The sequence below is a fragment of the Palaemon carinicauda genome, chromosome 11 (assembly GCF_036898095.1).
Source record: "Palaemon carinicauda isolate YSFRI2023 chromosome 11, ASM3689809v2, whole genome shotgun sequence".
NCBI lineage: Eukaryota > Metazoa > Arthropoda > Malacostraca > Decapoda > Palaemonidae > Palaemon > Palaemon carinicauda.
In genome coordinates this window covers 19,283,678-19,294,387 of record NC_090735.1, presented here as the reverse complement: position 1 = coordinate 19,294,387, position 10,710 = coordinate 19,283,678, and the positions used below count along the sequence as shown (strand labels likewise).

At 39.6% G+C, this 10,710-nt stretch overlaps 1 protein-coding gene across 1 annotated transcript; it reads left to right on the top strand.

Annotated features, from left to right (window-relative positions):
* Positions 1-3,279: 3,279 nt before the first annotated feature.
* LOC137649182 (uncharacterized) lies at positions 3,280-4,323 on the top strand. Its single transcript, XM_068382172.1, has one exon. It carries the CDS (start codon positions 3,280-3,282, stop codon positions 4,321-4,323), a length of 1,044 nt encoding a protein of 347 aa, XP_068238273.1.
* The last annotated feature ends 6,387 nt before the right edge of the window (positions 4,324-10,710 follow it).

Genomic DNA, 10,710 nt, shown 5'->3' with positions numbered 1-10,710 from the left:
CTGAACTCGAAAGACGGAAAATATTAAGGCTTTCAAGAGGAAACTGAACTCGAAAGACGGAAAATATTGAGGCTTTCAAGAGGAAACTGAACTCGAAAGACTGAAAATATCAAGGCTTTCAGGAGGAAACTTAACTCGAAAGACTGAAAATATTAAGGCTTTCAAGAGGAGACTGAACTCGAAAGACTGAAGATATTATGGCTTTCAAGATGAAACTGAACTCGAAAGATTGAAGATATTAAGGCTTTCAAGAGGAAACTAAACTCGAAAGACTGAAAATGTTAAGGCTTTCAAGAGGAAACTAAACTCGAAAGACTGAAAATATTGAGGCTTTCAAGAGTATACTGAACTCGAAAGACGGAAAATATTAAGGCTTTCAAGAGGAAACTGAACTCGAAAGACGGAAAATATTGAGGCTTTCAAGAGGAAACTGAACTCGAAAGACTGAAAATATCAAGGCTTTCAAGAGGAAACTAAACTCGAAAGACTGAAAATATTAAGGCTTTCAAGAGGAGACTGAACTCGAAAGACTGAAAATATTGAGGCTTTCAAGAGTATACTGAACTTGAAAGACGGAAAATAGTAAGGCTTTCAAGAGGAAACTGAACTTGAAAGACGGAAAATATTGAGGCTTTCAAGAGGAAACTGAACTCGAAAGACTGAAAATATCAAGGCTTTCAAGAGGAAACTAAACTCGAAAGACTGAAAATATTAAGGCTTTCAAGAGGAAACTGAACTCGAAAGACTGAAGATATTATGGCTTTCAAGAGGAAACTAAACTCGAAAGACTGAAAATATTAAGGCTTTCAAGAGGAAACTAAACTCGAAAGACTGAAGATATTGAGGCTTTCAAGAGGAAACTGAACTCGAAAGACTGAAAATATTGAGGCTCTCAAGAGGAAACTGAACTCGAAAGACTGAAAATATCAAGGCTTTCAAGAGGAGACTGAACTCGAAAGACGGAAAATATTGAGGCTTTCAAGAGGAAACTGAACTCGAAAGACTGAAAATATCAAGGCTTTCAAGAGGAAACTAAACTCGAAAGACTGAAAATATTAAGGCTTTCAAGAGGAAACTGAACTCGAAAGACTGAAGATATTATGGCTTTCAAGAGGAAACTAAACTCGAAAGACTGAAAATATTAAGGCTTTCAAGAGGAAACTAAACTCGAAAGACTGAAGATATTGAGGCTTTCAAGAGGAAACTGAACTCGAAAGACTGAAAATATTGAGGCTCTCAAGAGGAAACTGAACTCGAAAGACTGAAAATATCAAGGCTTTCAAGAGGAGACTGAACTCGAAAGACTGAAGATATTATGGCTTTCAAGATGAAACTGAACTCGAAAGATTGAAGATATTATGGCTTTCAAGAGGAAACTAAACTCGAAAGACTGAAGATATTGAGGCTTTCAAGAGGAAACTAAACTCGAAAGACTGAAAATATCAAGGCTTTCAAGAGGAAACTAAACTCGAAAGACTGAAAATATTAAGGCTTTCAAGAGGAAACTGAACTCGAAAGACTGAAGATACTAAGGCTTTCAAGAGGAAACTGAACTCGAAAGACTGAAGATATTATGGCTTTCAAGAGGAAACTGAACTCGAAAGACTGAAGATACTAAGGCTTTCAAGAGGAAACTGAACTCGAAAGACTGAAGATATTATGGCTTTCAAGAGGAAACTGAACTCGAAAGACTGAAGATACTAAGGCTTTCAAGAGGAAACTGAACTCGAAAGACTGAAGATATTAAGGCTTTCAAGAGGAAACTGAACTCGAAAGACTGAAGATATTATGGCTTTCAAGAGGAAACTGAACTCGAAAGACTGAAGATACTAAGGCTTTCAAGAGGAAACTGAACTCGAAAGACTGAAGATATTAAGGCTTTCAAGAGGAAACTGAACTCGAAAGACTGAAGATATTATGGCTTTCAAGAGGAAACTGAACTCGAAAGACTGAAGATATTAAGGCTTTCAAGAGGAAACTGAGAACTTTCTGGTTTTCCAAGTGCTTCGATAATGTAGCTTTGACAAATAATATGGAATACACAATATTATACTTTAAATATCTAAGACTTTATACGAGCAACATCTTTTAGGTGCGGTATGGCACAAGGTATCCATGTGTGAAACGGCCAGAAAAACAGCCCTTAAAGTGCAGTATGTAAGTAAAGAAATGTTATATGAAGATAATATTTATTTATTTTATATTATTCTATTAGCAAGGGGACTCTGAAATGCATGATTTAATTCAATACATACTTCATCATCATTCTCTGCCATTAATCTGTTTCTTTTCTTTATTCTCAACATATTCTCCTTATGTTTAGTCCTGTTTTTTATGAAGGTTTTGTCCTTCGAGTCTCTTTCAAAAACAATCTTGGCCAGTTTTAAGACCTCATTTGTTTTGTTCCTTCTCTGAGAGGCGTTTCTTACCCTACGCCTTTTACCTGTTTTCTCTTTGTCCAAAAAAAAAAAAAAAAATATTCCTCACTTCCTTGGTCATCTGTTTAGATTTGGCATATTTAACTCATCTTCTTAGCACACATATCTCCATTAAAAAAGAGCATATTTCCAGAAATATTTCATATTTCTCTATTATAGTCTTGCTATCAAGAATTTTATCCCAGTCAATAGATGTTGGCTCTCTATAAATCACATTATTATTACCTTTAGGGAAGCAATATTCATAACTTATGTCACTATTGATATAACAGTTTTCACCTTCATCAACAAGAAAATTCAAATACCAATCTGAATTGGTGACTTTCCTATTGGAGTCAGAAACTGAACATTTCCCATAACAAATAAGTTTCTTGTAAATATTAAATCTAAATGATATAATGATGTTCATTATCACACCCAACATTGAGGGGAGTTTCCAAGATATGCTGCCACAAAAAAAAAAAAAAAAAAAAAAAAAAAAAAAAAAAAAAAAAAAAAAAAAACCTAAATTGCATTTAAAGAACCTGCCAGCAATATGATATCCTTTAACATATACTGATAACCTCACAGAAGTTAGTCTACATATTGTAATATCTGCGAACTATGTATCTTAATCTAATAAGCTCATTTAATATTAAATTCTTTTCCTTTCTTGAAATTGGTGGACGCTAAATGGGAGAGAGTATAAGGGGAAATTTAAAAAGGGCAATTAGATAGTGAAGCAGTATAAGTAGCCATGGGACTGATGCTCTGAATTAAAATGACGGCTAACTGACATCTCGCTCTTGGCCGGTTCTTCTGTCGGCTACACTGCCAAAGGCGCCCCCTACATAAAGACTTCATGGATAGAAACTTCTTCTCATTAAAGTTTCAGCACTTCACGGATAGAAACTTCTTCACATTAAAGTTTCAGCACTTCACGGATAGGAACTTCTTCACATTAAAGTTTCAGTGCTTTACGGTTAGACACTTCTTCACATTAAAGTTTCAGTACTTCACGGGTAGAAACTTCTTCACATTAAAGTTTCAGTGCTTCACGGTTAGAAACTTTTTCACATTAAAGTTTCAGTGCTTCACGGTTAGACACTTCTTCACATTAAAGTTTCAGTGCTTCACGGATAGAAACTTCTTCACATTAAAGTTTCAGCACTTCACGGGTAGAAACTTCTTCACATTAAAGTTTCAGTGCTTCACGGTTAGACACTTCTTCACATTAAAGTTTCAGTGCCTCACGGATAGAAACTTCTTCACATTAAAGTTTCAGCACTTCACGGGTAGAAACTTCTTCACATTAAAGTTTCAGTGCTTCACGGTTAGACACTTCTTCACATTAAAGTTTCAGTGCTTCACGGGTAGAAACTTCTTCACATTAAAGTTTCAGTGCTTCACGGTTAGACACTTCTTCACATTAAAGTTTCAGCACTTCACGGGTAGAAACTTCTTCACATTAAAGTTTCAGTGCTTCACGGTTAGACACTTCTTCACATTAAAGTTTCAGTGCCTCACGGATAGAAACTTCTTCACATTAAAGTTTCAGCACTTCACGGGTAGAAACTTCTTCACATTAAAGTTTCAGTGCTTCACGGTTAGACACTTCTTCACATTAAAGTTTCAGTGCTTCACGGATAGGAACTTCTTCACATTAAAGTTTCAGTGCCTCACGGATAGAAACTTTTTCACATTAAAATTTCAGTACTTCACGGGTAGAAACTTCTTCACATTAAAGTTTCAGTGCTTCACGGTTAGACACTTCTTCACATTAAAGTTTCAGTACTTCACGGGTAGAAACTTCTTCACATTAAAGTTTCAGTGCTTCACGGATAGGAACTTCTTCCCGTCCAGCTTTGATAAAGATCCTAACCAACTGAAGTCACTCATTCAGTAAAGTTGTGTCCTTTTGCATTGATTATGGAATACTGATTCGTCTCTCCCCTACCAAAGATCTGCAGAAATCCCCAGTCCATTTTATCAAGCTTCGTAAATAAGATGAACTTTGTTTGTATTCAAATTGAAGATAATGCTGCAAAAGAGAAAGGAAATATCCTGTCATATTCAGAGATAAGAATGCTGCTTGAAAAAACCCGTTGCTTTCTAAAAACAAGTCAACAAAACTTGGAGTTACAGGCGCTAGCGGATCCACTGGGGGTGGTGGGGGGTGGGGGGGGGGGGACCTGTGTCCGAAATGCCTCCCCCTCCGTGAAAAATAATGACAAAATAATAATATCGAAGATGTATACAAAGACATGAATGAAAAATATGAAAATAGGTAAACAGAAACATTATAGAAATAGTAAAATTTCGAGTAAAATATTAATGAAAATAAAAATGGATTCGCAATTTTATAGAACAGGTGATTGCTGCCCCTTTTATAATAGTTACTTAAACACTGAATAATATAATGTAGAAAATATATCCTACTATATTAAGATAATAATACTTCATGTAAAGCCAGCCCATTTCCAGTAGTTACCAGGTCCCCAGGCAGTTTAAGATTTGCGTTTGTTGCTCGTTCAGCGAGATGATGTATTAATATCATGTAGTAAATAACATCGTCAGTTTCACTTGGAAACTCTTAACATGCCCAATGCTAAAGGTTTAGGCGCCCAGTTGACCTTGGATCACGTATTTATTGTACAATTCATTGAAACGGATATTATAATAGAGCATGCTCCTATTTCAGTAGTGCCAACTTTATTTACAATTTTAATGGAACTTTAATATTATTTTCCGCCAACGTCTATTGAAAATTTGCTATTTTCTAACTTAGATTCTTTAGATTTTAAACAAATTGGAATCCGTGATATTCCAAATCCCACCATTCTCTAGTTAGAAGGAAGTAAATGTGGCAAAAGAAATTACTGACCTAAGGTAAAATTCACCAGCATTATGACAACAGTGGCCGGGCTGTCCTTAGTAGGTTGTGACTTTTGTAATTGTTTTGGACTTTCAGTTCTCTTTTAAATTTTCGCTAATACGTGGCATACATTAAACGGTCCAAGATATCTTAGTGATGGAAGTAATGTGTCTTATAAGTGTGAAGGAAATGCTATAGGAAGTGATAGTTGTCGTAAAGTGAGCGTGACTGTGTTGTGTCTTTACATGGAATACGATTATATTCATGAAGCAGCCGTTCACCACCTTGAGTTACCACACACAGACATGGTCGGCCATCGATGAATTTACCTGTGAAAAAAACGTGGATTATTTCAAAGGTAAGGTTCCGTAAGTAGTAAAAGAGAAGTAAAACTGTATAGACCACAACGAGTTTTATCATGATAAGGTACTTGAAGTTCTTGAATATAGCCTTTTATAAGATTATGAAGTGAGTAGCTTAAGCCTCAAACGCGATTGAAATGTTAGGTTAGGTCTATTGTTTCTTAACCTCACCGACATAATGGTATTTCCTGAATTTTCGTTTAGACGATTTGGTAAATGTCTAGGAGAAGGCCGCACCCGTTTTTCAAGTATTAACGACGAAAAACGGCAAAAAACAACCAGATTATTGTTGCACAGTGCATAGAAACATGAGGAAATGAATAAAAAAGAAACTAAGACTTAACTCTTACACACAAAATGTAAGCATAATCCTACTACTACAATTATGGGGGACCCCAGTGGGAAGCGGGGTTTTTGGGTGGGGGGAGGATGAGAAAAGTGATTTTTCGGGGCACTACCGAACCTAATACAACCAACTAACCTACCCTGGGGGGCCTGTACCCCTACCTAGGCCTACCGGGGGGGGGGGGGGGCCTGCGACCCCCCCTTAAGGCCACAGTGATTTTCAGGGCACCACCGAACCTAATACACCCACCTAACCTAGCCTAATAGCCCTGTACCCCTACTGGGGGGGGGGGGCTTCGCCCCCCCTGCAACCCCCCCTTAAGGACACTACCTAACACATCCATCAAACCAAATCCAAAGTGATGGTACTGCTGTATACATCGTTATACTATCAGCATTATAATATATTCCATAAATTAATGAAGCTTACCTTAACCTGTTGGTTGATAAAGATGTGCTGCTGCTTTGAGGAAAACGTGAAGCCGTTGCGAAGGTTCCCTGACATGCAGGACAATTTTTATTTTGTAAAATTAAATTGTGTCTCTGGCACAAATCCACTAGTTTTTCAATATAACCCCGAATAAGTAAGAACAATTTCATTGTAACTTAGGAAACAGTCAGGACAAGAAGATGGAATTTCAACTTCTTGTGCAATATCAGATGACGTGCTTGCTACGGCCTCGATATCTAGTCTAGGAACGAAATAAAATGGCTGGGTAAGAAAATGTATTGTCGCACTGTGATTGGCCAAACGTGAAGACGTCATTGGGAAAGAAAATGTATTGTCGCACTGTGATTGGCCAAACATGAAGACGTCATAGTGGACTAGTTTGTCTGCGGATTATAGTGGTTACAGGGCTTATTTGAGCAAAAATAAGACACAGTCAACAATAACAACAGACTTAGAAAAATCTGGGAGGAAGACAAGAGTAGCGTGAGTTTGATCGTCGATATTTCGACTATTATTGATTTTCACTAAATTATCTCACTGGTATGCCATTATATACATACATTCCTACATATTCTAGTAAAAATAAATTGAATATCAGTGATATCTTCATGCGGCCCTCTCCTAGACATTAACCGACGATTTTTTTTTTATATAAAATCTTTTTGATTGCAATTGAAAATTTCCTGCTTTTTTATCGATCTTCAATTTTGTATACAAAGGATTAGATTTTCTGTATGGATGAACTATTCCATAAGTTTCAGTCAGACTTGTTGGCTCAATTTTTCATAGAAGAAAAAGTCCAAGTTAGTTATCAAGAGATTTATTACTAGCAACTTGAACTTATAATTTTTATTGTTCCGATTCATAATTGAAAATGATTGCACGAATGATTTTAAAAGGTAAATGACACTTCGCCTGTTAGTTAAGTAGGGTAGTCGTTCTTATAGTCCTTTTACACACACACATACATATATAACGGATTTTGAGCGAAGCGAAAAATCTATTTTTGGGTGAGATAGCCATGGCGTCCTGATGGAAGGTTCCTTTTTGGTAGCTTCCTTGGGTATATAACTACTAGATATTCCCAGAGAATTTAACCACAGGTTATCACAGAATTCTAACTTCTGGAGCGAGTATCCTAAAGGTTTCCCTTTAAGACATCGTATATCAACAGGGGACGCATGTATTAATGCGCCACATAGCTATCTGCACCCCACATAGAGTTAACACTTCGATGTGTAGGGGCGGAGAATAGCTGGGGGCTCCCCAGCTATTCTCCGCCCCTACACAGCTAATCTCGTCCGTGGCTACTTTTGGTACTCGAGACGTAAACAAACGGGCGCCATTGCTAAATGACGTCACGTCCGTCCTCATCCTGAAGCCAGTTGCTTGCCGATCACCATGATACAGCAGGACAGGGTGGGACCTGAAAAACTGGACGAAGTAGCAGGGAGGGTCCATCAGGACGCCATGGCTATCTCACCCAAAAATAGATTTTTCGCTTCGCTCAAAATCCGTTTTTTGGGCTCAAGCCATGGCGTCCTGATGGAAGAATACCAGAGAATCAATGTATCGTGGTAGATTTTCCCCTTGAAGTGTAAGTGCCGAGGGCTTTGAACAGGTTAGCATAGTAATCTCAATAGAGGAACCGTAGGGAAGAAAACTTCCTGCCCCCCTGGCAGTGAAGTCCCAACGGACCATGCTGAAGATCAAAGTGGTCATTGAAGGGCTACCCACCTTGCTGGGAGAACATGAAGAACTCGGAGACAAGACTGAATGGTTGGTATTCATATAGGAACATTCTCAAAAGCAGACAAGTGGTGGTTAGGCACTGTATGTGAAGAGAGAGAATCGTCTGGTCTCGAAGGCATGATGTAAGTAAGTATTCGGGTAGGAATATTACATTGCAGAGGTGAGTATATAATAAGGATTGAATCCTTAGTAATCTTCATCGTATATAAGAGGAAGGGGATAATAAAACTATGACAGTCATGTATTTCATAGTATAAGTAGGAGCGGATTGAGACGCACAAGTAATAAAATAGAAATTTTATTTCACAATTGCAGAATATGGTAATTAAATGCAATAAGTATGTAAAAGTAATTTACAACAAATTATAATGTACATAGTAATGAAAGACTTGCTCTTGAATCTGAAAGAGAATTTCAAATTATTAGTAGGCACTCGTTCCAGAGGAACTTCAGTCTTTAAAAGGACAACACATCATGCTCTAGGCATGCGGCACTCATGTGACGACTATGACATTTCACCTGGGAGAAGAACAGTATATGAAAAGCACTAAGTGTCTTTGAAATCACTACGTATCACACGAGGGTCAACATAGGCACCCGAGGAGTTAGAGTCCCAAGTAACTCACTGTTCTATGCAGAGTTAGGTGCAGGTTTCATAACACTACCTGCGGCTACCACAAAATGTTTTGACTTCATGCACTTGTTTCGCATAATGTTTGAAGAAAACACGCGAGGATTTCCAGCCTGTGAAACTCTTAAGGCTTTCAAAATCCATACTCTGAAAAAAATTCAGAGACGATGCAACTTTTCTAGGATCGTGACCTGTGGGTGTACTGTCAGGATCCGCTCTGCGAATGAAGTAGGTGATTTTCGCTCGTAGTTGTTTCAGTGACAGGTCGCTGCCCGATGTTTCTCCTTTGAAGAGTTGGCCTCCACCAAAGTCAGAAGTTCTACGAAGATAGACCTTGAGGCTCTCTACTGGACATAGAGAGGCATCTTCTTTCAGGGGGCAGATTCTCCAAGGGCCCCATCTTTTGGTGGGTAGTTCGTTTTTTGGCGAGAAACGTCGGATCCGGGAAGAGGGTAAGGTCTCCTGAATCTGTAAACAGAATGTGACCCTCGTCCCTTGATAATGCCACTATTTCGCTGACTCGGGCTCCTGAGGCAAGAGCAAAAAGAAAAATAACTTTTTGAGTCAGATCCTTGAGAGGGCACGAATCATTGTCCAAGTTGGAGGCAAAATGGAGCACCTTGTCCAGGGACCAGGAGATCGGTTTTGGTGGGGGTGCTGGGCGTAGACGAGCGCATGCCTTCGGCAGTTTATTGAAGATGTCGTTGGACAGATCAATCTGGAAGGCGTACATTAGTGGTCTAGTCAAGGCCGATTTGCAAGTAGAAATCGTGTTGGCTGCCAAGCCTTGTCCATGAAGGTGAATGAAGAAGGACATGCAAAAATCAATGGTGATTTCCGTAGGATTTTTTGCCTTGACGAATGAGACCCATTTTCTCCAGGATGATTCGTATTGCCGTCGTGTGGATTCGGTCTTGTATTCCTCGAGGAAGTCGAGACTCTTCTTCGATATCCCGAACTTTTTCTTCACGGCTAGGGAGAGAAAATCATGAGATGAAGGTCCCTGACTTTCAATGATGAAGCGAAGACAGTCGACTTCTGTACTTGCTGGGAGAGAACTGGGCCCGGGAGAGGGATCAGCGTGGGTTGTAGCTCCAGGACTAGGGGGTACCAGTTGCTCCGAGGCCACTTGGGAGCCACTAGGGCTGCTGTTCCTTTGAAGGTTCTCAGTTTGGAGAGGACTTTCAGCAGAAGGTTGGTGGGAGGGAACAGGTAGATCTTGGACCACCTGTTCCAATCCAGTGACATGGCGTCCACTGCTTCTGCCTTGGGGTCCTCGTACGGGGCCACATATCGAGGAAGTTGATTGTTGTCGCTCGTTGCGAAGAGATCGATCTGAAGTTCTGGGACTTGGTGAGAGATGAAGAAGAATGATCTTGCGTCTAGAGACCATTCCGACTTTATCTGGCTTGTCCGAGATAGAGCGTCCGCCGTCACGTTGCGGAATCCTTGTAGGTGAACTGCAGACAGGTGCCATTTCTTCTTCTCTGCCAGACGGAAGATTGTCAGAAGCACCTGATTTATCTGGGGCGATCTTGAGCCTTGGCGATTGAGACATCGAACTACCACCGAGTTGTCTAGGGTTAGACGAATATGGATCGAGGGAGGCGGGGAGAGTTTTTTCAGAGTTAGAAGGACCGCCATGGCCTCCAAGATGTTGATGTCAAACGTCTTGAATAGGGGAGACCATGTTCCTTGAGCCTGTTTTTGGTGGGAGTGACCTCCCCAACCCTCCAGCGAAGCGTCCGTGTGGATGTTGAGTGATGGAGGTGGGTGTTGAAGAGGGATGGACCTTTTCAGGGCCTTTGCTTCCGACCACGGCTTTAGGAGCAGCCGAAGTCTGTTTGGGAGCCGTCTCTTGAGGTCTCTTCGAGCGA

What these genes read in the sequence shown, in the direction of transcription:
- LOC137649182 (XM_068382172.1), top strand. Translation starts at nt 3,280, where the DNA reads ATGGATAGAAACTTCTTCTCATTAAAGTTTCAGCACTTCACGGATAGA.